The following is a 26,849-nucleotide window of genomic DNA, read 5'->3' as shown; positions in this document are numbered from 1 at the left end:
CTATTTGATCACATCTTCAGCAATATTAACCTTGATGCCTCCGCAGCTCTCGGCTAGACACGGCTTTGTTCTCCCATCACCTGTCTGCACATCCATCAGTGTCGTGAATGGTTTCTTGGAGACATTGAGGGGTGACTGCTTTGAGAGAAGATAAAATGCTGCATTTTGACATGCCTGGACCCCTCTATTCTGAAGCCAATCAGTGATGACAGCGTTGCAACCTTCAGTTCCCTCTCTTCCTCCCTATTTCTATTTCCATAACCTTACAAATAGAGCAGCTCTCTGAAGTTGCCGTCCTTTGTGATCTGTGACAAACGCAATGGTAGCTGTCAGCGGAGAGGGAGGATATGAGTGCTGATGTGCTCTCTGAAGTAATGCTCAGCCTTTCATGTTGAGGCAGAAGAACCAAAGACCTGTCTCCTCTGTGTGTGTAGGCCTGCCAAGCACTGGCTAGCAAAGTGTAAGTGCAGGAGTTTTAGCGTGCCTTTCTAATCCACTGCTTTCACACAGGTCAGTCTCATTTATTATGAATGTGAAGTTCTGTGCAAAGCTCTTTGATATCGGGAAACAATTTAGAGCTGGCTGAGAGTCAATATCATAAGGGACCAATAAAAAACATTTTTAATGTGTTACAAACTTCAGGTCAGCTTGTGTTTCCTTATAAAATTCACAGTAGGCTGTATTAGTCCCGGGTGACCATAATATAAAACATTACTGAGTCAGTGCCTGGACATGTGGCAGTTGTTTTTAGTTTCACCTAAACTAAAGAAGGTCAGGTTAAAGTAATGATGATATTGGTAGTGATTTCAGACATGTTATAAAAGGACATGGATGACAAGGACATAGGATCCTTGAATCGCGTGCATAGAGTGTGATTAGTTAATCAGTGAAACTTACACAGAAATCAATGAACTTTGTTTCTGGATGAAGGTCACAGAGATCGAATGAAAAACACTCATAATTAAACAAACCCAGGCACCTAAAAGGTTCTTCACCTTAACAATTAATGGAGCAGTCTTTTTTTTTTTTTTTTTTTTTTTTTTTAGCTCAGACTGGCAGCTGTCAAGATTATCCTCACGTTTCATCCAGAGAGTCACGCTCCTTGTAAATGGAGTCTTTGGCAGCAGCCCACTTTGTTCTATCAGGGGCAGAATGAGGTATTAGGGCACATTAGTCTCATTTCCAATTCACTGACTGGGCCAGATCGATTTCCTTCATTTTCATGCACAGATGGGATTAAATGGCCAGATTAAAGATGAACTCTTGGCACTGTCCAAAAGGTAGATTTATCATTCTAAAGATGAACACAAATGCAGTGAAGCAGACACAACATGATTTTCCTCTTTAAACCTGCATTCAAAGTCTTCAAGGCCTGTTAGCTAGGTCATTAGCTGCCATTTTCTAGGAGATATCTGTAATGTCTCAGACCTTTTCCCTTGGCATTACTGATGAAGGCCACACTATGGTGTTTCTGATGGTTATGTTATAGTTTTGCTGGTTATCTTTTAGAAGTCCAAGTATAAAAACAAGCTACCAGGCTACAACACATTGTGATGGACCACATAAAGATTTTGGCAGTCAATTTGGATTTCCCTTTTCTTCACAATATTTCCTGAAGATGTGTGAGGTCCGGTAAATCACCTAGTGAGGTAGGCCTTCTTGCTACAACAACACAGGGGGAACACTATTCACCCGCACTCTGGGAAAAGAGCCCAAAACTCAAACAAAACACATGCATCATCAATAATTTTTTCCAGACTTGTTTCCTTTTTGAGTTTGTGCGTATGTGTGTCTGTTAGTCTCTTGGGCTCAGAAGCTGCTTCTGGCTTCTCATTTCCCTACAGAGCACTCATTTATTGAAGACATCCAACTACAAATGCTATTCAGTTTGGTGCCTCATTTTCCCACAATTCTCCTCTTTCAGAAGCGGCTTCCACTGAAACACATATGGAACATGGTGTCTAAACTAAGTGCTTATTTATTCTGTGAAAATACTTTCTGATTGAAAAATATAAACAACTGGCTGTTCTGAAAGCATTCTGAAATCCTTTTGACTGCCAATCTTAGTAAAGGATTAGGTACAGTATAATTGGCTGGTGTGCCTTGCTGTGACAGTCAGCTCACTTTTTCTGATTTTAAATTGAATTCCAAGTCTAAGTATAACCTGTTTTGCAGAAGAGAGGCCTAATGTTTGCTTGTTCATTGCAGATCAATAAAAAAAAAAAAAGATGAAAATTGAACTTGAAAATTCTCTCGAAAAGTGAACCTGGAAAATATTTCGATTTTTTTCACATCCCCCAAGAAAGTTATGTTTTTGGTACCACTGACATGCATGTCATTCTGTCTGTCAACATGATAAGTATCATATTCCTTTGGACTTCTGACCTCTTCTTTAGAGTAAAATAAGGTCAAACATTCACAAAATGCAATTTATCTTTAAAATTATACTTAAAATTCTGCTGCCTTTGTTTGTGTTGGCAACATTTAGGAAATGATACTAATATACGGGGGTTCTAAATACCACACTTTAGTTTGCATCCAAATATCATATCACATTTGACCTCTGATCTATAACCTTGATTTATGTTCAGTTATTTACAAATCAATGCCTCTTATCTATTATTATCCTCTTGCATGTTTATGTAATCAAAGTAAACATCTATCATGCACGATTAACCTTAAAAAACATTTACAACATAAACAAACAAAAATCAAAAATGAATGTGTACTGCTCTCTGGGCAGGTACCTTGGTTGACATAGAGTTCCTGTTTTGTTTGTTCTAAAGTTTACTGCTGGACACAAGGCCGGTCTTACTTTACTAAAAGTTTGCACAGAGGACTCAGTGGCTTCAAAACTGATTGGCAACAATTTAAGGTGAGCACTGAGACATATTTCCACTAAAAACAGCCAAGAGTAGTGTTGTGTAACCAATAAACACAGAACATATGTGAGTGGACTTTTAAGTTAAAAGCAGAAGCAGTACCTGTGTAGCCCAAAGAGTTGTCATCCTCATGCTCAGTGGTAGGAGCTGGTGTTGCCCCTTCGCTGGCACCATCTTGAGCGACTCCCATCTCTGTCAACAATAACACCAAAGGGACTGAGAAACTAGATGCATTCTGCCCACTTTCCACACCCACGGTCCAGACCTCCAGCCCTCTGCCTCCCTGACACAGGCAGACTGTAAATATGCTCAGAAGTGCCAGGCTCCATCCCTGTAAACGCTGTCTCTTGCAGAGGAGTCCAAACACCCACATCACGCAAACATCAAATAATCCAAACACTTGTTTAAATTCCTTTTTATGTGCCTAAAACAAAGCAACCAAAAACTTTTGAAGTTTCAATCAGCCGGTAGGTGAGAACAGATCCATCAGAATGATCGGTTGATGCAATCTTCAGCTTTTCTTTGGGCTCAGCAGGAGGCTGTTCTGCTACCCTGTGTTGGGATTGAATGTGAGCATGTGTGCGCACAACAGAGTCATCCCTACAATATCAATAGCCATAAGTGGCTGCACCCCTATAGGAGCACATGTGGTGGACAGAAGAGGGAGGGCCAGGGCACACTCTGCATGACTGACAACATCACTCTATATGCACACACATACACCGTGCACGCAGTCCTGATGCAAATACAATGATGCACCATTAATCGCTAATCAGTTTCTTTTGATTTGTGCCCGTCTTTGTGCCTGTCTCTCTTTTTGGATTGACAGATTGAGTATGTGTGACAGACTGCATGAGGGCGGGACAGCACGGGGAAGAGAGTAAAAAGAAAGGCCAACGGGGCCCTGGTGTATCTGGCTTATCGAGGAGCCGAGAGGCCCGCTGTGCCCTTATGATGACTCTGTGTGAAATAAATCAGGCTCAGCCATGCCCATTCTTTTTGTGTACCACTGACAGGGGGTTAATGTGGGCTGGGCAGTTGGGGTGGGTGGTGGTGGGGGTAAACTGAATCTTAATCATCTAACCCCTTTAGCTAAGTGAGTGGCAGTCTGTCGGAAGTATCTGTTTCCTCAATGAGATCTGGCATCACTTCAGATAAATAGCAGACGGGCAGACGGAATTGTTCATTGGAGAGTACTTTAAGCCATTAGAGTGAGAAGAAGAAGGTGACCTACAATATCGTCTGCCACTCCCACCATTAGAAAATTGACAGTCCAAATTTATGCAAACTTTTCATACACAGCAATGACCTGAAATCACATTTAACAACAGCACTGGACACATTAATGATGGTAACCACAAAGAAGACATTCAAAATGCAGCGATTACGCACCCCTGCTGTGCTCGCAGTGATGCAATTAGCGTGGCAGTAAAAGGGCTTCATGCTGGCCCGAACGTATTATCTGGCACTTTTCTGCCTGTGTGTTTGTCTAAGCAACAGGATCCGACTGACACAACAGGAGAGCAGAGCCACTGAGTCACACATTAATAACCATGTAGGTTACTCAGTATCGTGCATGCGAATGAAGTGTGATGACACATGTAACGAATGAGATGAAAATGTGCATGGCATGAAGAAACACAGACATCAACAGCAGGTCTGATGCACTGTCTGACAATTATAGCGTGACACCGGCAGTCAGAGATTGTTTTTAATTTGTTCACAACAGACAGATTAAACACAAACATCTGCTACTGGAAAAAAATGTAGCTTGACACTGGCAGCAATTATAGCCTGAAAGCAAGGACAAAAATATAAATGTGTGTTTTTGCAAAAAAATAAAAGAAAAAAAATAGTATACATAATTCCACAACCAGGCATATATAAACTAAATCAAATACACCGACTTAAAGGCTTTTTTCTCATTCTAGTGGAAAAGGATGAAATTTAAAAAAATGTTGTTAAGTTTATAAACTGAGTCCAAAGGTCCATTAATAGCAAATAACACTAACAAATATTGTGGAAAGTATTTTCAGCTTTACTTAGCTTTAATTGAACATCTTCCTTACAAGCATAAGGAAAAATATCAATCTGCCAATTTTAAATAAAATAATATCCTGAATTTGTTTACTTTTTGGATGATTATGACTTACTAGTTTATTTCAGAGCTTTCAACATCATCTTACAGTTTTTAATCAGCAGATGATCTTTGCTCAGTTGTGAAAATGGCCTTTACCATCTATTTCTGCTGGTGAAAACAGTTTGATATGACTGACAACCATTGAGCTAACCTTTGAGTTAAGATAATTGTGTCAAAGACATATCAGCAGAAGCATGTTATTATATAAAAAAAAAAAGCATAAGATCAGATAGTCTTAGACTTTGTGTTTCTCCATCTCCACTAGCTTCGAGTCTTGTCTGCAGTATCTGCCCTTTACATCTTTATGCTGTATTTCCTGGGTGGTCCATAAGCGGAGGTCCTATTAGAGACCACTTCAGAGTTCATTAACAGGTGGTGTACACAGATCCCCCTGGGGCATCAAGACAGATATCCAGACCCACAGTCTGGATCTCCCTTTCCTTTTAGCCCAAACACAGCACACAACATCAGATCCCCTGCTAACTAATTAACATGGTCCATGTGGAGTGAACTAACTACTTATTTAAAGATACAAAAGCATACATTCTGTCTCTTAAACCACTCCCTTGTTACTCACGGGCCCCTGGTTATAAGCCCTGGCCTCGGAGTCAAACAGAACAGCACGTTGCTTTTTCTCCACCACAGCTGTTTCTTCATGTCCACAGGTTAGGAACTGTTAGTATCTTGGCAACAACGCGAAGTCAATCAGCACTTCAGCTGCTGTCCAGTCTGACTTATGCAGTTATTGCTAAGTGACAAACGCTGGGAGCTTGTAATAAATGTGAATGAAGAAGCTGAGAGACTTGCTGTTGTCTCATTGTTATCTTGTCACTGGCACCCTGGCAGTCTGCAAAAGTGATGGATGGGCTTAAAATGATTAGTTTGGGGAGTCTGACTGTGGAGCTTGTTAAGAGGACTGACTGATTATTTGCTGTAGGACATGTTCCTTCACACAGGCTGATCAGAGAAGCAGCATATTTCTGTAAGGGACCTCAAGCCATTTCACTTATTAAATTGGTTTCTTTGAGAATGTTCTCCACTAACATCTGTTTACTTTTTTTGTCTGATGACAGAGGGGAAAAGTATGAACAGCCAACAAGAATGCTAATTATTAAGCACAGTCAACAAGATTCCCACTGCTTTCATTTGTAGCAGTCATTCTCAAAGCTGCAAATTTAAATAAAATCTTTGCTGCTGATAGTCAAACGCATGACATCATCTTAAAACGTCATTTTTTTGTCGTTGAGGAGCTGAATTCAATGGCCTTCACTATAACAAAACGGTAAAGAAAGAAAGTACAAAAAGCTCCTTCAAAAGAGCCCTTTTCAGCAGAATCTACTCTGTCTGCTTCATCTGTTTCCACAGCACCATTACATTCATTTCCATTTTGATTACTCTTTCTTTGTTTTCTGCATGACTAATGGAGTTTTAATTAGGCCTTGAGATAATACATACGTACGCATTAAGGACAGAAAGCTGGAGAGCAGTACAAAGTCAAAGTGGAGAGGCAGTTTTGTCACATACAGTGTAAAGAAGAATGGTGGAGGGTGAGCTTAAAGAATAAAAAAAATCAACTTGTGCCAGACAGTGGATGAACTGAATGGCCACACAATCCCCAGTATATAGTAAATAAGTTTTTTTTTTTTAACTGTGAATCATGGAAATCTGTTTTAGTAGAGTCTGAGAATAAAACCATGATCGTCAAAATGAGCATATTAGGACCTGTTTAAATGAGAAGTTTGACTTTAATTAAAAAAAATGCATAGTTTCTTTCCCCTTGAAGATTAGAGATGATCAATACTACTCACATTATCTTATAGTTGGGGTCAGCAGACTTAGTTTAGTACAAACACTAAGAAAATCTGCCTACTGCTGCTCACAGTTTTTTTTTCCTTGGAGTCCACACTCATGGCAAATAAATAATCCAACACAATTGCCAATAAAATCCCTATTTTTCATTTTTACATTTCAGTTTTTGTACAGATTAAACTACTGATATAATATAATATATATAATATATACTCATTTGTGACTTTAGAGATGCTGGTAGGCAGATTTTATAGCTTTAACACAAAGCCAAGCTGGGTATCACCCTTCACACTAATCTAAGCTAGCCAGCTGTAGCTACATACCATATAGACCACATTTCACATTTTATTTTCAAAACTGGTAAACTATTGTTTAAAGACAAGATTAAAACGGTGCGTTGACAGCATAAAATACCATGTCACAAATCATTAAGTTGTGCAGCAGCTGTCGTGAGAAAGTGGAGCAAATGGCTCACACTCACACATGCACACTTCAGCTGTGCCGAAAGGCTGGCTCTTAACGTTCATGTATGAAACCATACCCCTGCAAACACGGTAAAGTACATTAATAGCTAGCTGATAATACCTTTAGCTCCAAGCATGAACTAATTATTATACCAGAGCAGTTTAATTCATGATAAATGAGAGGAAACCAATATATACAATCCACAAGCTGTTACTGTTTGTATTTTATGTTGCTCTGCCAAGCCCTGTGCATATTAGTTGTCTATAACCTGATCTGTGAAGGATTAAAGTATATTTAACCAGCTAAAACTGCCCCATTAGAAAGAACAAACATGACTTAGAAACTGAAAAAGATATTTTATGTGTTTTTCAATAGTTTCTGTAAGAACAGGGGGAGCGCTTGAGTATGTTTAAGACTCTATTTAATTTCCCACACAACTATTATGTTCTCAACAGATATTTAAGAATCAAGCCATGATATTGACAATGACAAACTACAATAATCAGGCCTGTATTAGTTCCCATGAGTGAACTGCGGGGAAAGGCTGACTGAATGACTTTGCAGCTTTTCCACCAAACCCTCTGATGTCCTTAACAGCCACAGGTTCATTGCACCAGCTGGAGAAAATAAAACGAGTATAACGACAAAGTGTTCTGATCAGACATGTTAGTTTGTGCATGAATGCCTGCAAACAGGATTTTGCTATTGACAATTTCACTGCGGTTGTGCGAACTGTATCCTTTCCCCCCTCATGGTTTCGTTGGTTACAAAACTGCCACACACCTCAAAGTTGGAATGTGACTCACCTCTGAATACATGATTGGTTGATTGTTATTAAATAGAAGCGCAAACGTCAAGGAAGAAATATGTGCCAATTTGCTCACTGATAGATTTGCTCGGAGGGCATCGGCAACCAACCACAGAAAGAAAAACAGTGAGACAGATCCAGGACAAAGAGTGCTGATTGGCTTGAAGGGTGCTAAATATTGCATGGTCACTCTGCTGAGCTGCAATCGGTGAGTGCCAAGTAGAATCCCACTGAGCGAGCAGCTCACGCTGAAGCTCTCATAGCTGCTTTCAGGGCACCTTTATCCCTGAAAAGCTAACTTTTGCAAAACACTTTTTTATGGACATCTTATTCCCATACCTTTACGTTATGTAAAATACATATTATCATGCTCACTTAAAATGTTGCCTCTCAGATTTGTTTAACCACACTGATGTCAAATAAGTTCAAAGCCTGCAAGGAGTCTGAACTTGCTTTGACATCCCAGTGGAGCTGAGGCAAGCATACTCCAAGCTGCCAAAAGCCCAGATGTCCATTTCTGTGACACTGGAACACTTTTTCTGCTCAGAGAGAGACAAATTGGAGGATGGAGAAAAGAGAATGATAGAGAGGGAGAGACTTCTCATAGGTGAGAAAAATATGATCTTTCTAGAATTTAAAGTTCTGTAGCCAAGGTGAACAGCTCATGGTCATGACTCAGAAGCAGCTTGTCAACATCCGCACCATCACTGCCGACAGACTAGTGACCTTCTCTGACTTCCCGGTATAAAATCTGCTTCATGCAGCTGCTCTACCCTGCACTTCACTCAAATACCATAAGATTTCTTTGTATGTGGGGGTGGTTTGTGTGAGTAATGACAGCTAATACTAGTGTTCAGATTCTCTTTCTTGGTCTATATAAGACAGAGGATGGTAGGGGGAAAAGTAATCTATAAGAGAAACTGGAGGCTCGTGATGATAGAAAATGAGTTTAGAGGGCAGCAGAGCAAATAAATTAGACCTCACTTCAAAGCAGCGGCAAATTACTGACAAAATACAATGATGGCATATTGTCCTGCTCATTGATTCACTTAATCAGGCAGTGTGCTCTAAACATACAAACACACATGCATGAACACACACAGGGAAAAAACACCCTCTAACTCAGTTCACATGTGTTTTTTAATAATCTCTGAAAATTCCATCAATATGTTAATGTGAACAATTCTTTCCCAAACCAAGAGACCAAAAAGCAAGCCTCTAATCCGTCATTCCTCCCAGTAACATTTTCTGGAGCTGCTCCATCGTCGAAGTCTGACTTTCCAGGGACAAGGAAAATTTCTTGGGTTTTTATGCTTAAATGAGATTTGGTGGTTACTGACCAAAATTCTTGACATGTGACCCCAAAACTTGTTGGTGTATTTAAACTCGAACTCTTCTCATGCAAATTATGCAGGACAGAGATGTAAAGACTTGATAGTTGTTTATCATTTCCAGTTCACCTGTGCCCTCAATGCCCAGCAAAGTTTCCTGGTAAACGCCTCGAGGTTGTTTGTGGCATTAACGTAAGCCAAGGGGAATTCTGCGACTTTTTAATTAAAGCTCATGAGAGGGGAAAAGATCCACAGCTGATGTAAAACCTTGTCAGTCTTTGATGTTATGACACCCGGCTTTCAGTTCACACTAGGCACACCTCTTAATCTCTTTCTTCTCTCAAGCTGTGTTGTGGTCAAAACAAATGAGCAAATATGAAATGCATCTTGGTTTGGCAGTGTTTGCTGAACTGCTTCAATGACATGCAATTATTCCTTCACATAATACCTTTTCCCCCCTGACCTCTACTTAGAAAAAAAGACCAGCTGTTAAAGGATGTGTGCATACATAAAGACAACATGACAAATTAAAGGAAAAAGCCTTGACCCATAATAAACTAGTCTCTCTGTTGTACTACGGAAGAAACCGCATTATGAAGGAAAGATCTGGCACTTAAAGAATTTAAGGAAATAGAAGGACTCCATAACCAAAGCTGGTTGTTGTCCTTCCCTGTCAACTAAAGAGCTAATCATCTGTTTAGTAACTGTGGGATCAGGAAACATATAAAGCCAAACATGTTGTTACACAGTTGCTGTTCACGGCAGCTTCTGACTTATGGTAGCAAGGATATTTCCTTATTAGAGATGTACGCTTATAAGTGTGCTTTTCATTTTTCCTTGCATATTATGTTCTGGTGAGATGAGCCAGAGTCACTAATTATGGTGACACTCTGGAGTGAACTGTAAATGATGTTGTAAATTTGCATATGTAGCAGAAGTAAGCAAACCATATTTTGCGGCAAACAACAACAAACTTTTGAGGGATGTTTTTCTTCAATCTAATTTCTATATTTATCATATACACTGGTCAATGCCCATGCCCTGCTCTATTATAGAAATATAATTGTAGTAGTTATTAGGTGGTTGCCAAGCAATGTGATGGCTTAATAATATAAATCATAATATTCAAGTTTTGTTTTTAAAGTAGAAGTTAATTGTGGTGATATGAAAAATGTCTATAGGTACAAATGCTAAAATATGAGGAATTTTAGTCTATTTGTAGGTGGTTGCCAGGCAACACAACAATGTCGTAATATCTGATATAGATAAGAAAACTCTGGAGCCTAAGATGTACCTGTGTGCTCGCTTTTGTTGCTCAACTTTTGATCATGTAGAAGGAGTTGGCAGACAAAGGAACAAGCACACAGACAGAAGGAAAGAGATTTACTGTAATGACTCAAGGGAATGATTCTGTCAATGTACGATATTTAGATTAAGATTTTATATACCATTGAAATTAAAGTTACAGATCTCTCCCCATTTATTTAGGTGGGGCCTTGTTTAACCAGAAATAACGATGCAGAAGGTTAGCCCAGAAGCTTTTAGAAGGACTGGGGGAGCATTTTGCTGCCATAGTTTTGGTCCAGTTCCTCTCTTAGAGGACAGATGCAATGCCAACAAGTACAAAGTTGCTCTAAGCAATCCTGTTAGAAAACATAAAACATGCGATAAAACATTTCCATAAGGTAGTGGTGTCAGTACACTCAATTATCAGTATCAAAACATCAAATATGGGATCATTACATTGTATCACATTTTATTATTTATACAAATAATTAGTTTGCAGTTTTACAAACCTGAGTTTCCATGCTTCAGCTTTAGTTTGATGTATAAGACAACACTTACTGGCCTTTACTCTGAGATACAGGTATTTTGCACATAGCAATTTTGTAATGATTCTGTTCATTTGCCCATGTCACAGTTCAGTCACGATCTGATCTGAAGTCAAGCAAACTGAACAAACAGCGAGCGCTATCTCTCTTTCCCAGCCTATCTCCCTCTCTTTCTGCCTACACAAACACTCTCATTCCACCACGGACTGGTGCTTGTCAGGGAGAAACATGTGTATGCTAATTTACTGGAGCACACACTAACCATTCACAGTCCAATGAGAGAGGGCAGATAAACCAACTCATGCTCTGAGTATGCCACTTTCTGATTAGAAGAGATGAAAATGAGGACTTGAGACGATGTGCGGTAAGAATGTTGCAGGCATGCAGCCAGTTTCTCAGCACTCATAAAACTAACAATCTCAGTAGACAGCCAGATCAAGTTGGTAAGACCACAAGGGGACTGTAAGGATTGTTTAAATCTACAGGTCAACTTGAAAAACCCACCTCTTTTTCTGATGTTTAAGTTACAGTGTAGTTTACAGCTGCCAGCACGGATCAAATGTCAGGAAACCTGCGGCACGGCTGTGATTTTGGTCTATATCACACACAGGCACGTCTCAAGTTTGTCATACAGTCTTGCACATCTGTGATGCCATTTTTAGTATAACAAACCAAAATCACTGTTTCAAACTTCAACTAACTCAGTGGACAAGAATGTGGATGCTGTTGGTAGGCCAGCTCAGATTAAACCCATTTGTGCTCTTGTTAAAAGAAAGCCTTTCTAAAGACAACAAAGACAGTAAGAAAAAAAGAAAGAAAAGAAAGCAAATGTAGTGTCTCACCTGAGGCAGTTTTTAAGCAAAATTCTTAAGGATGAAGACTGGATCAAGTTTTACAATGTGAGACCTCAACATCTGCTTTCTCTGACAGCTTAAGCCATTCATTGTATGTTCACAAAAGCAGTTTTAAAGCAGTATAGTGTATTTATGTTTTTTTAATGTCCAGCAGGTTTAAGGAAGATATCAACCCAGTCACTTTACCAACGTAAGAAATACACTAAAATTGAGCAACATATGGCTTTTGACAATATGACCTCAAACATACCCTTGAAACAATATTCTTCTATGCAATTCATCTAACTCTCATCTCATTAAATCAAAGCTTGTTTCCACCTGAAATTCTGCCTCTGCCACGGGGTGTTTAGATGACGACATAATTATAGGCCATAAAACAAATCACAATATTTCATTCACCAGTTTCCATAAGTCATTTCAGTCCAAAATCTTTTCTTAAAGATTTACAACCTTAAATGTATCTACTAACCTCCCACTTTATATCTCCTTTAATATGATTCTCAGCTGTCTAAGAAAAACTGTATTTGTGTGTAGAATAGGAGCCACATACAAAAAGGGACGATCTGTGATATCCAACCTTATACCTGATATGGAAAATAGTAGCTGACTGGCCTCATATAGGACCATATGAAGACTTTTTTCCTATCACATTCCAATATATACCAAGAGCAAATTCATTATTTAACCTCTTATTCAGTCACTGTATTAGGCAGATAATAATAATTTGCATGGGCATATACAATGTTTTCCTTAGACCCTTACTTTAAAAGCTAAAACTTTAAAAGTTATACATATAATAAATAACTTAATATTATTATTAGCTTTGGCAGTGTTAAAAAAGCCCACAAGCAGCTTCCCAGGCATGGCCTCTGATGATTTTTGCTAGCTGTAAAGCAGAGGTGTCACATGACACATGGGAGAGCCGAAGCACCGGAGGGCCGGAGGCTGTGAGAAGCACATCGTAAATCCAAGAAAGGCAGGAAATGCAACAAAAGGACAAAGTGCAACCCTCCAGTCCTCCTGTAAAGGCATAACAGCTCTCCCTTCTGTCACCCCTTCACCAAATGAAATCAGCAAAATTTATTAGTGACAGGTGAATTTCTGGATTGCAGCTAGATTATGGAGTGATGTGTTACAGGCAGGGTATTGCATTACCATCTGCTTGTGTTGAGTACTTTAAAAAAAAGGGTGAATTTCTATCCAAGGAAACTTGGCACACTGTCCATGAAAGATGAGAACGTAAGGTGGCTGCACACAATGGAATGGGTGATGTTTTTAGTTAATGCTTTATTGCAGTACATCTGAAGAAATATAAAACGTGCAAGAGACCAACAACATTTTTGTTACATTCAAAGGGGTTACAGAGGGTGAAACAAATCACATGGTGTCAGACATCTGGTGGTAATATGTCCAATAGCGCCTTTATGTGGCTAGGGACTATTTCTGTGCTCATTCCCTTTTATCCCACCGTTTTCTGAATGATGTGTAAGGCTGCTTCCAGCATCTAGTACAAAATGAAGTGAGCATCTAAATATAATACCTATAACATTAATCAAACTCAGTTATTAATTGTATTCCAGCTGCTTTTTCTACTTACAGTCTTCTCAAAATTAAGTTACAACAAGACAGTTCAATATAAGAACACCAACCTTGTATTGTTCCAGATTTCCAATTAGCAAATTAATTAGACAGGTTCATTTTAGGTCTTATGACGTGAGACTCCACAGCCAGTCTTCATTAGTGCTGATTAGTGTCGCTGCCACAATAGGCCTCTCACTGAATCATAAGTAGTGGGTGATTCCCTACTGTTCCATTGCTCACGCTGCACTTAAAAAAGATGTTACAGCAAGACATCAATATTTCATTCATGTAGTAATGTGACATCATTTGAAAATGTTAAAAGCACAAAACCAGAATACCTCTTTGAATTAAAATCGTTTTAATTTTTTATGCAGTTTTATTAGAGATGCTCCGTGTGGTGGCAGTAAAGAGCAATTTAACGTCAGGAGTCTACCCACTAATCAGCCTTGGATTCTGCATTCACTTTGTAAGCCACGATCATCGTAGCTCAAGAGTTGGCAGTTCATCTACAACTGTAGCTTGTCTCCACCAGTGTGTGAATGTGAGAGTGAATGAATAGTGGAATTGTAAAGCGCTTTGAGGGTCTCGAAAACCGCTATATAAAGGTCCAGATCATCAAGTGGCATTATTATTAATGCCACTTGATGATCTGGACCTGGACCAAGAGAAAATCTCTTGTATGCCTGGGTTGTGGAAACAGATGGCTTGAATATCTCCACACAAATGCAAATCATGAGCTCACAAGTTAACCAGTGTCTGAGGAATGGATTTCCATTATGACAGTGCTGATACTGTAAGATGGAGCAGGGGATTGTTGTGAGTAAATGGGGTGTGTGAATGCTGTGGAATGCTGATACATAGACCCTCTCCCACGATGGACGCCCAACCACTGGCACAGCTGGATTGTGCTTAAACCGATGTGTGTTTGCCACTATTGAGGACATGCAGACAGCAGAGGTGGATTAGTTATTGAGCTTTCCAAAAGAAAAAAACAACAACAAAACTGTGGGGGAAAATATGTTTTTGTTTATACAGGGCAGCTCCAATGGTTCTTTAAAAAGATAGGAAAAGCATAAAAAAATAAATATAATCGTTCAAATGGAGTGAAAACAATTAGTTGCAACTCAAATATTTTTTGTTCCATTTGATAAGAACTTAAATTTATGTTAAATTTGTGCAAACCATGAATCAGCAGAAACAGTAACAAAACACTGCAACAGCCACAAACCTCCACTAGCCACGTTGCCTCTGGTTCACAGTGTGACCAAAATGTGTTACAGACAGGCATAACACCACAGCGACTTAAGATTGTGCGCTCTCTGGAGGTGTGAGACCTCTATAATTACCACTTCATCAGTGAAGTGAGGGGAATGAGAGCCTCAGCAGATTTTCATCTGGGCTGGTAAACAGCTTGCTCTGTCTTTGCTGTGGTTGGACGGTGTGGGTTTGCTGCTGTCTGGCAGACAGACTGCCTGTCCTATATATGCACAGTTATGTCTGAATGCCCTACAGCATGTAGTTCAGAAAATCAAAGCAAACCTGTCTCATCAGCAGAAAAGTTAATGGAGTCGACAAATGTACCTTAAATTGAACTCGCTCTATCAAACGTGAATATTTAATGTTCATGCAAGAATGTGCAGTCATCAGTATTTCTCTTCAACAATAGCATAGACTTGCAAAACCTCAACATTAATTTCTGTTAAACCAAGAAGGCAAAGACATGAAAAGTGTGATTTTTTTAACTTTTACCGCAACCTCAATATACTGTGCAACACAGACTTAGTAGTACTATAGTGAGAGCATAAACACAACCATGTTTCCCTTCTAATAAATACTGGATTGACAATTTCCGCAGACTGGGCTACTATGATGTCACCCATGACTTGTAAGTTTTTTGCAGCCAGAAGTTGCCATAATTGGTTGAGCAGCTGGAATGCTAACTAAGATTAGCAAGCTATCTCCATGAATGTGCAATGCACAACATGCATATCTGTTCATTTGCACAGACCAATAAACTAACAAGACAGAGTGCACCACCATGTTATTTCTCAGATAATTTAATTAAAAATGGCAAAAGGCACAAACATGAGAGGTCCAGTATAGTGTTTGCTGGCAGCCAGCTGCTATAGCTACCAGTATATCAAAGCAGAAACATAGTTTTTAAAGCTATACAGCTGGGCATATAATAATGTGACTTGCTTTAAGAGCTAGTCAGAAGTGATGTCAGTGACTTTGCTGAGCGCAAGTCCTGAAAGCTGAAGTTCTGATAGGTGAATATTTTGTGTCTTTTTAAAGGACGAAACACTGGCACCAGTTACGTGTTCAGAAAATTAGAATTAGAAATAGAATTAGAAGCGCTTTTTGTCATTATAGAATGTGCAATAAATTTGCAGATTGGCTATGCCTCAGGTGCAATGAAAAAGACAAACATACAGTCATATACAAAGAAAATGTAGAGATAAAAGTAGTAGAAATGTTAGTAGGGCTAAATAAATAAGGTAAATACAAGGTATGGTGAGGTTATTCAAGGTTTGATGTATATGTACTCAGACTATAATATGTGTTACATATCTGGAAGATATATGGGTGTCCAGACTAAAACAGAATAAGAAAGTGAAGTAAGAGCATGTGCTTTCCCCCCCATTTTATATATCTCACATCCAGATGTACAAAAGAAAAGCATCTGCGTGTGCAAACATTTCCCTATAAAATGGCTAAAGTGAAAGTGGCGTGAAAAAAGGAGGAATAAAACATCAAGGAGTGGTACCATTTGAATTTTAGCCTTTAAAGACATGCCTCAGTACTTAATGACCCTTGACCCTGAATGTTCTCAGAATCCTGTGATTTCCCTCTGGCTCATGCTTCTCTGAGCCCCATATTTATGGGCCATGTCTGATCACAGTATCCACCTGTTTTTTTGACATCTCTCTGCTGAAAAGTTTAAATTCTTCTCACATGAAGCTGTTTTTGTGAACGCATTAGAAATTCAAGGATTGGATTACTACAATAAGAAAACATTTATTTAATTATTTATTTATTTATTGTGCAGGCTTGTTTGGAAAGCAAAAGAATAGCCACTGAACAGGCATAGAAAACACACGCATGATTATCATGTGTGCCATGTCTTGCTATAGATCCTGTTTTTACAAATACTGAGTGAATCAGGTTCATTGCATTTTAGGAACTGTAACAAGATAAATGATCCAATATCAGTGACACTGAGATTCCATTTGCACCCTCTTCCCTTTTGCCATCCCACTGTGCCATAAACTGACCTTCCATCGCTTTGTTTCTGACCTTGTGTATGGCGTGCGGTAATTGAGATTCCCAGCTCACGGTTATCTAATTAAAAAATGTCTGTACCTCTTAGAGCCTTGGGCAGGGAGAGAAATGGGAAAGGTGTGATGAAGAGCACAGCTTAGAGGAAGCAATGCATAGAATGACCAAAAAACCTGGGAAAAAAAAAAAGAGAGAACACATCTGGGCTCCGGTACTCATTAGCACATCTAATAGTGAATTAATTAGAGTGTGAGTGTGAATAATGAAGAGTTGTTTCTTATTTGGTTCCAAATATGGAAAAAGTAAGTGATGAGGGTTGAGGAAGGTTTCTAATATTACAGCAAAGAAAAGATTTGGATCTGGTGCTCATACCATGAGATTCACTTTATTCCTTACACACAGTGAGACATCTACAATAATTGTTCCACATATTTACAAGCTTCTACTGCTTTGGGCTTTGTTTCTGATGACTGTGTGTCTGTGGTTAAGACTGTCTGGACTCCATCTGGCCTCTGACCCAAACCACATGATACAGTCCACTGCTCTTTATCACTCATTATTTCCCTCAAACTCAAACCAGCCCAGCATGTCGCTGTTGCCATCTATTGGATGTATCAGTTTATATCTTTGCATATGCAGCTCCAACAAAAAATCATTTATGCTAGCCACAAACTCCCACAGAAAATCATTTATGCTAGCCACAACTAAATTTGATATTTACAATGTAGCGTAAAGCTGCACACAACGAGGTTTCATAAGTTCAGGCAAATGAAACCAGAGAATTATACCAGAGACTTATATAGGCCACATACTTTAAACTACATACAGCTAGATAATTTATCATGACAATATTGCAGGCAGTAGTATTTTTTGTCACACAAATCGACCATGTAATGGAAAAATATGGCGATAAATCAGTCAGTTTATTTACTTTTTTTGCAGAATAAACTGGAATGGTTATAAACCGTTTGCATGGAAAACATTTAGTATATCTGAAATAAATAAGGCACTTTGATCAAATTTTGAGAGGCAGCCAGCTAGATTTCTGTGGATTCTGTTAGCATCCAGAGCAGAGTAAATCAGCCATAAATCCTATAATCTGCCTCATAAATCACAAGGATGAGGCTGTGACAGAAGCAGAACCGAAACCTCAGCAAACAGCATAAAGCTGGTGGTCCATTTGTGGACTTGTTCATGTAAGGGTTCACCAAAGCTCATGTTTATCCATGAATACTGTAAATATACTGTATCAGTTATAAATAATTATGTCATATCTGCTTGGAACAATAGAGCTAACACACTCCTGAGTTGTCTTCTTGACAAGCAGAATGTTGTAAAAACTAAAAGTTACACATAGAGATGGTGCATCTGAGGTGTGTGGAGACAACTTGATGCTAAAAACAGAAAATGTAATATTTTATTTATTAACTGCATGCACTCATACCTGCACACCAGTTTTATGGATTCTGCTTCGAGTTCATGCACTGGCCAACGTGTAAGATCATGAGAGGGTGTGACATGAAAATACAAAAAACCCACTGTGTGCTGACATTAGCTGTAAAAGTACACGTTACTCTTCCAGCGAGAGGAGCTCTGCCTGCACACTCTTAGCAGAGATTTAGTCTCGGATAGCAAATATTAGCTAGTGACATTATTACTTATATCGTCAGAATTCACTTATGCATATCTCTTTATGCTTTGTGTGCTGCTAAATGAAACTTGCATGCAGCAGTCTGCATGCCACATTCAGTATCCAGGAGATGAGTCGGATAAACCCATGAACATTTTATGAGTAACATTTCCCCATTTTCGTGGTTTTTAGAGATTAAACAATTTTTTTCTGTAGAGTGGATAAGGTGACAAGATAAGGAGACTCTAAGGTGACAGCCTGCCACAACAGAAAGGTTAAATGATTATATCACCACATGGGCTTGGATGGAATACAGATGAATATTATTGTGGAGACATAAACCCCAGCATTAGCTCATTTGTTGACCATTTTCACTGGCAGCAAGCTATAAACACTAAAAAACTGATGTGTTATCACTGGCAAACAGCTGTGTATTTACATATCTAGCAGACATAGAGGAACATCTGTGTTCATTTTGATTTGTAATACAAAAACCTTTTAGACATCTGTTAATGCAAAATATGAGGAAAATGCATTAAAAGAAAAACACATAAAATTTGATCACGTCCTATTGCATTGATAAAACTACATTAACACTTTAAGTAGTCCTTAGAATGCAAATAAAACAAGAAAAATATAAAAATGTAGCATATTGTCCATCATTATAACCCTTTATTGCTATGTTTTGAGTCATGTTTTATTGTAATAACCACACATCCTGTTAAATAGATAATTAAGTGGTTAACCAGCTTGGTTCACACAGGGGGCTAGAGCCTAACTCACCCAGCATTGGAGTGACACAGACGTGACACAGACGTCTATGTCACAGACATCTTGGAGTTTGTGAGGCTTCACTCAGAACTAACAGAACCATACACTGCATATAAAACATGAATATGACTTATTAGTTTGTGAAGTTTTTGCTGGAAAGTTTGCCTGGCTTGCCTGGCACAGATTATAAGGAGAGATATATTTCAACCATTTCCAAAGATGAAATTTTGCAGGGACAAAAAGTAATTTTGAGATTACAATAATAAAGACTATCACTGCCAGGGTACATTTACTATACACCCTCCACAATTCTCACTGTGTTGCCCAAACACAAAAAACACATCAGCACTACTGCTGTTGGTCAGACAGATACACATATTAAGGAGTTAATTTCCCACATTTGTAGACTGAGCATATACAAAGTTGTTCAGTTTATATGTTTTAAATGGTTCAACAGTCTTTTCCCCACTCTTTATCATTCTCTCCAAACACACAGGGACATCTTTCAGTGACAAACAAATACACAAAAAAAACCCCAAGGAGTTGTGATCAACCAACATCTGTGCAACCACACAGTTTCATTAACTCTAATTTAAAACTCAAAACCAACAGACATAAATACCTCACTCGACCCTCTCCTTTTTTCTCTCATTTTGAGATGAAGATGGATTGCAATAGCTGAGTCTCACATGTACATTCAACTTTTCAAAAACAGCTTGCCTGCAAGCTTGAACCTGTGTACACTTCCACCTGGGCATGTCCTTTTTGTCCATTATGTTCACAAATGTCAACATGAAACTGTAGCGAGATATATTAAATTTAACATGAACTGCCCCCTGCAGGCCATTAGAAAAAATGCGGGTTCAAAACACTGCCGGGGTGATTTCTTTGTTCAGACCCAAAAGCTATGTCCATCTTTTGTGTACAGTCTGTGGTTGGAGATGATGATTGACAGCAGGTGACAAAAGAGTAACAAGTCTGAGTGGATGCTGCAAGTTTGTTTGATAAACACTGAAGCATGGAAACATTTCTTATCTCTTATTATATCTAAAATAGAATTATGAACATGGGCATGAGCAACCAGCTTAAATAACAACCTAGAAACTCTGAACTAAAATTACTTGAAATTTGAAAGTGAAAATGTATTCTAGTCATAAACCAGTCAGACAATACACACCTGTATTTCCCTGCGGATGTTAACTGAGTGAAACTGCATAACTGCATATTAATGTGTATGAGCGTGCTTCTGTCTCTAGATACACAGAAGTTGTTTCGAGCTTAAAAAAAGCACAGCTTTAGAGCACAAACTTGCTGTGGCTGCTGTAAAAAGGCAAATTATCAGTAAATTTGATTGACAGGGAGACTGCATAACAGAAACAAGGCTTAAGCAATAATTTGTACAATTTGCAGAAACAGTCTTTTCTATATTTTCTGGGTAAAAATGTTTCACTTATTCAAGATGATATATTTTATAGAGAGCACACTGTGTGCAGAAGTGCTTCCCAGAGTGGTGTAGGTTTTTGACAGTCTCGTACCTTTTTGTATTTACATTTCACTTCCAACGTTTAGTCTCAGTGTAGGTTTCCAAACCAAAAGCCAAACATTTCTTTCAGTTTGCCATTCACTAAAAAAGAAAGAGGGTTCTTGTAAAAAATACTCTAGTGATCTGGTGACTGAGACTACTAATGCACTTTACAGGATTTCCAATTCCTTTGTCAAGTAACTAAATATAACACCAAACGCAACACTTCCAGTGTCATTGCCATCTAAAACTGTTAACAATATCAATTTTCATGCCAACTTGAGACCAGCTCTGTCTCCTTGGGAAGGCAGTGACCTCCTCTAGGCTGACTTAGTGTCTTTTCCATCCCATTCCAGTCATTTAATCTTGGAACAGTATCAAGATAGCGATCTCCCTTTAACCTCCACAGAGGGGACAGACACAGACACAAAGGGACATACCCTGCACTTCATCACTCAGAGTCAAGCAGTGGTGGCATGCCAAACAATCCTATTAGCCAGCAGCCAAAAGCCAGGGACAGCAGCAATGTCCTGAAACAACCGCAGCTCTCATTTGAACATTCTCTCTCCTCCCAACATCCATGCACTCATGTGTCAGCATATATAATGAAGTCGGAGCTACTCTCAGCTTTTACTCTGAGGAAATAGGCAGCTCTATCACTCTGAGTAGCTTTTTACAACTCCACACTGATCAATTAATGACTACGAATGAGACCCGGAGAGATATTCATACAGGAATATTAGAGTAATGCTGAGCGAAAGAAGGACACATGGAACAGGATAATAAACTATGGATTGCAACTCATAGTAAATTCAAAAGCAGAAAGGCACTTTGCAGTCACGTACATATTGATACCTCTTAAAGCTGGCAACACATGCCAAGCTTGCTGGACTCATATAAGTGAGTTATTTCACTCTCATATCCAGGTGCCTGTCACAGAGAAATGAGCTGAGACTCAAACAGCAACCAGAGCAATCAAAGTGGCACACAGTGCTTAGTGCTTCCCAGCTCGTATGTCACAAGTCCCAACAGTGAAAAGAGCAGTAAAAAAACAGCCAGAAAAGAAATGCTGTTGGACACTCTTGCAAAAGAGGAAAAGGAAAGACAAGAAAGAACAAGTAGAGAAAATCTGATGCAGTAAAGGAAGGAGGAGTTACTCACGGCTCCTGTCACCTTTCCACCTCCAGCTTCCTTTGTACTTCCCTGAGCCATCTGCTGGTGCACAGACTCCACTCAACACCTCCACCAGCACCACCAACAAGAGAAGAGGCAGCTGCCCGGTGGCCATGCGCGTCTCTGAAGCTTGCATCAGGGCTACAGCAAAGAGTCAAGGGCCATGGGGAGTGCTGTCCCACTCTCAGACATATTTCACACAGCTGTTTGGTTTGAGAACACCTCCTCCCCGGCTTCCCCTGGAGCGTTATTCTCAGGTCACAACAGTGAAGCCCCAGAAAGGGTCACACAATCACAGCAGAAACCACTCCTCCTCCTTTCCTTGGAAAGATCCTTTTGAAAGAAATAGCCTCGCAGACTGACTGTAATCCCAGCATTGATAGGAAGTGAAAGTAAGCCTAGAATTTTGGAACTTTGTAAGTTTTTTCTGTCTTTGCACTATTTTTCTGTGCCTCACAGAGTTAAGAAGCTATCTGTTGCAGTCCTGGTCAAAGCAGAAGAATGAGCTAGAAACTGTTGAAACAGCAATAAATCCCCTTCATAAACATACATAGCACAAGAAAAAGCAAATGTTTCACCCTCTTGCAAAGCTGAAGTTGTCACACTGATGGTGACACATCCGACAGCAGCTCACGCTTGTCACCCACACCAGGTAGTAGCTGAGTGAGTCCAGGACTGTGTGCAAATGCATGTGTGTCCTCCCCCTCTCTCTTCATCCACCAACCACAGGTCTCAGATCACAAGAGGTAGTGTTGATATAAAAAAAAAAAGAATAAATCACAGAGATAGTCACTTCAGAGCAGCCTTGACTTTGTAAACAGAGCGTCTGAGAGAGGGAGAGAGAGCACATCCACAGAGCAAGTGAGGAGGGAGGGCAATGGAAGGAGAGAGAGACGCTGAGTGAGGGGGGGTGGGGGTGTTAATAGCAATTTCACAAGTGCAATGGCGCTCTTGTATCCATATCCATGATGCTCATTCATGAGCGGATTTTCAACGTGGCCAGACTGATTGAGCTAACTGGTTATAACATGTGGCATACATGTTACTAGAACAAGATCACAGAAGACTAATGCCTTGCAACAAACAAGACAAACTCTAGGACCTGTATGCAAATAATCAACCGACACGGCTGTTTAAATAAGTAAACAAACCTGCATGACAGCCTGTGTTAGTGCGTGTGACAGTAAGTCTATAATTCAAATTATTACAAAAGTCTGGAAAGGAAGTCAGAACAATATCACTCCTGTGAAACAGATTAAAAAGTTATTATGACACAATAAACGTAAGCTTGTTTCACTGTCAAAGAATCATTTCCCATCATTGAATCAAACTGATGAGTTGTTCAAGTTTAAACAAGTTTAGGCTGGTTTGGATATATATTAATAGACCTAATAATTTAAGATGAATTTTGTATGAAAAAAGCAATTACAGTTATAGAAGCTTGTTTTGCAAGATGTTTGTACCTCTAAAGTCTTCATTCAGGAAAAAAGAACAACATTATTCCACTAAATTACCATGCTTCTTTATTTGAAGTGTAGTAAATACCCCATATTTTGTATATCTTATTAAAAATATATGCAATACACCACACACATACACACATTTGCAAACACATACACGCATTGCAAAAGACTATTTTTATAAAACACAAGCTCAGCAAGTCTGAGTTTCAAGTTACATTGCCCGTTTCCTCCCGCTGCCCCAGCTGTCAGGAGGCAGGTGAACACAGGTTAACGTGGGAATCTGGAAGTGTCAGCAGCACCTCCCCCTCTGCCCACTCCCCACATCTCTTTCACATGCCCTTCATTACTGCTGTGTAATTGCCAAGTGTAAAATACTACACAAAAGCAGCCAAGTCCAAAGTATTTCAAGTATGGGAGGTGAATCTAAAGATAATAACAAATGTGTATACTGACTTTACTATAAAATTTATTCTACATATTGAGTTCCTAATTTAAGTCTAGTCACTTGATGTTCTAACCTAATTGAATAGTATGGACAATGCCTTACAAAACCATGCCTATTTGTCAGTCATGTAATCCTGATGTAGTGGTCCTTAAGGATCACGCTGCTGGAGATGTAATTAATCACGTTCCATTGGGCACTGATGGAAGTCTGATTAAAACAGCTCTCTAATGATTAGGCCTCTGGAATAATTATCACTGCAGTGACGACAGGCCACTTCAACCCCTCGGGGTGCCAATCTAGCTCTCCCACTACCTGCGAAATGTCACTGCTAATGCCAACAGCACAGACGCTTAGACAATGCAATGCTAATTCTACTCATGAAGAATAAATGGTGTGACAAGTTACAACAGAGGCAGCATTTGCAAACTGTCCGCCTGGTTGCCTAACATGTATAAGGTGTATCTTTGTTTATATGCAGTGTGAAAAAAACTGTTTCGCCTTATGTTTACTCAGAGTATGCCTAATGAAAACATATAAATAACCCTCTCTGACAGGTTTTAAAGAACGGATTTATTAATAAAAGATTCTAATGCAAACTCTTAGCATGGCTATTATGGACTCCAGTCATTTTTCTTTTCATGTGTGCTATGAAAATGTGACAAACAAAGGGGCTAAAAATTAGTGTTCGCACAAAGAGGGAGAGAGATGAGGAGATTTATTGTACTGTCTTAAGCAACTCCTTGTTTCTTTAGATCTTGCTTTGAAGGACCCACACTTTATTGTAATTTTTTTTAAGTGTGTCTTCCTGTCTTCCAAACAGTTCTCCCGGTGTTTCAAAGCTTTTCTTTGGATATTGGCTGGTTTTTCATTCATTTTCAGTCCAGTTCTTGTACCTGATTATGTTTAAAGGATTTGTTTGTTTGTTTCTTTGTTAATTTTGTTAACTTAACACTGACCCGTGAATTGGAAATGAATTACTATTGTGTGTACATATAAAAAAAAAAAAACTTAGCAATGCAGTGTGGACAGCACGGTGGCATGGTGGTTAGCACTGTTGCCTCACTGCAAGAAGGTCCTGAGTTCAGTCTATCATCAGGCCGTGGCCTTTCTGTGTGGAGTTTGCATGTTCTCCCCATGTTTGAGTGGGTTCTCTCTGGATACTCCGGCTTCCTCCCACAGTCAAAAGACATGCAGTTCGTTGGGTTAGGTGAATTGGTAACTGTAAACTGTCCATAGGTGTGAATGTAAGTGCGAATGGTTGTATGTCTCTCTTGTTAGGCCTGCGGCAGACTGGCCAGGGTATACCCTGCTTTTCGCCCTGTGACAGACTGGGATACGCTCCTGCGACCCTGAAAGGATAAGCGTAAGAGAATGGATGGATGGGGTCTTGAGGCATTGTGTTACTGCTTTTTGCACATCATTAGTTCCATCATTTTTTCTTTAGCTGAATCTACAAAAAAGAGAAGACAGTTTGACCAAGGCGATTCACTATTAGCCAAGAATTTGTCGGAATTTAGCAATTAATGTGCCATGTCCTTAAAAAATCTGAAGAAACTGTACAAGTGGAGAACAAAAGAAGTAGTATCAGGCCTGAAAGACAATCTACAGCAGATCAACAGTATCTGATGAGTCCTGATGTGTCCTTACACAATCAAAATATCTTTTCTATCTCTTAAAGAATGCTGTTTTAAAGAAAGAGCTTAAAGATGTAAGACTCAGCACAGTAATAAACAGTTAGGTCAACATATATTTGAACACTGACACAAGTTTTTTTTTTTTTTGGTTTTTTTATCTGTTTACTGAAAGATATTGTAATTATAGTATTGTAATTATAGTGTTGTGGACATGGACATAGTGTGTAGTGTCTTAGTTTTCATTAGTGGGTAACCACATTCAAATTGGGTGTAGGGCTTAGAAGTTTCAGCTCCTTAACATGTGCCACCCTCTTTTTAAAGGCAACAAAAGTAATTTTGGACAATTGACTAAAAGGCTATTTCATGGCTGTGAAGAAACAACATGGGGTCAAAGGAGCTCTCCATGCAGGTGAAACAAGCTATCCTTAAACTGTGAAAACAGAAAAAAAAACATCTGAGAAATTGCTACAGTATTAGGAGTGGCAAAATCTACAGTGTGGTACTTCCTGAGAAAGAAAGAAAGCCCTGGTGAACTCAGCTACGCAAAACGATACAGAAGTCCATGGAAAACAACGGTGGTGGATGCTCAAAAAAAAAAAAAAAAGATATGCATATCACATCACCAGCATAGCTGTACCAGGAAATCTAACCTGGTTTGTGAAAATTTAGCTGTAATACCATTGAAGTTGACTGTTGTAGTATATTGTTTGTTAACTTGTTTGTAGATTTTTATTTGATTTTCTTTATAATTAGAATGAACTGTAAGATAAAGCAAAATCATCTACGCATTATTATGTAGCTTTTGGTTTAAAATAAAAAATGTGCAGCTTTCAAAATAACTTTAAAAAAAGACAAATAAACACTTCAGTTCTCGCAAAGAAACTGACAGATTATTGTGCAAGGTTACACCATCTGCTATTTTGTTTTATTTAAACTTTTGTCTCACCTCCACATGCTATTATATCTCTCAGGTTTCACATGCTCTGTGTGTACTTCTTCCTTTTTTAAATGCTGGTTTATGTGTAGGAAAAGGTATACCCATTGTTTTTGCCTGTGTATGTTGTTTATACATAAAATTCTACATCTCTTAATGCTGTATGGTACAAAACAACCTTTCTTGTGCCTCCACAATACAATAAGACTGTTATGTATTGGATCTTTCAAAATTTACCTCCATTTTCTTACTGCCTGAGGTCAGAGGTCATACATATTTGCATGTGTGGGTTCTAA

The 26,849-nt window shown here is 39.0% G+C and overlaps 1 protein-coding gene across 4 annotated transcripts in view; it reads right to left on the bottom strand.

Moving 5' to 3' along the window:
• robo1 (roundabout, axon guidance receptor, homolog 1 (Drosophila)) overlaps positions 1-26,849 on the bottom strand; it is a 222,750-nt gene that overhangs the window by 142,387 nt on the left and 53,514 nt on the right. For 3 of the 4 annotated variants that reach the window (XM_085243904.1, XM_085243902.1, XM_085243903.1), the window contains one exon: positions 2,985-3,074. In XM_085243904.1, the coding sequence (XP_085100030.1) occupies positions 2,985-3,074 (90 nt within the window). Of the gene's footprint in view, positions 1-2,984; positions 3,075-22,065; positions 22,882-26,849 lie in introns of those variants that run through there. The other variant, XM_085243905.1, reaches the window with a different exon arrangement.

The sequence above is a fragment of the Mchenga conophoros genome, linkage group LG14 (genome assembly GCF_057382185.1).
Source record: "Mchenga conophoros isolate Kocher_MC1m ecotype Shallow Benthic linkage group LG14, M_conophoros_male_GT1.1, whole genome shotgun sequence".
NCBI classification, from domain to species: domain Eukaryota; kingdom Metazoa; phylum Chordata; class Actinopteri; order Cichliformes; family Cichlidae; genus Mchenga; species Mchenga conophoros.
The sequence above is the reverse complement of the archived record's forward strand: the minus strand, read 5'-3'. Positions and strand labels throughout refer to the sequence as shown.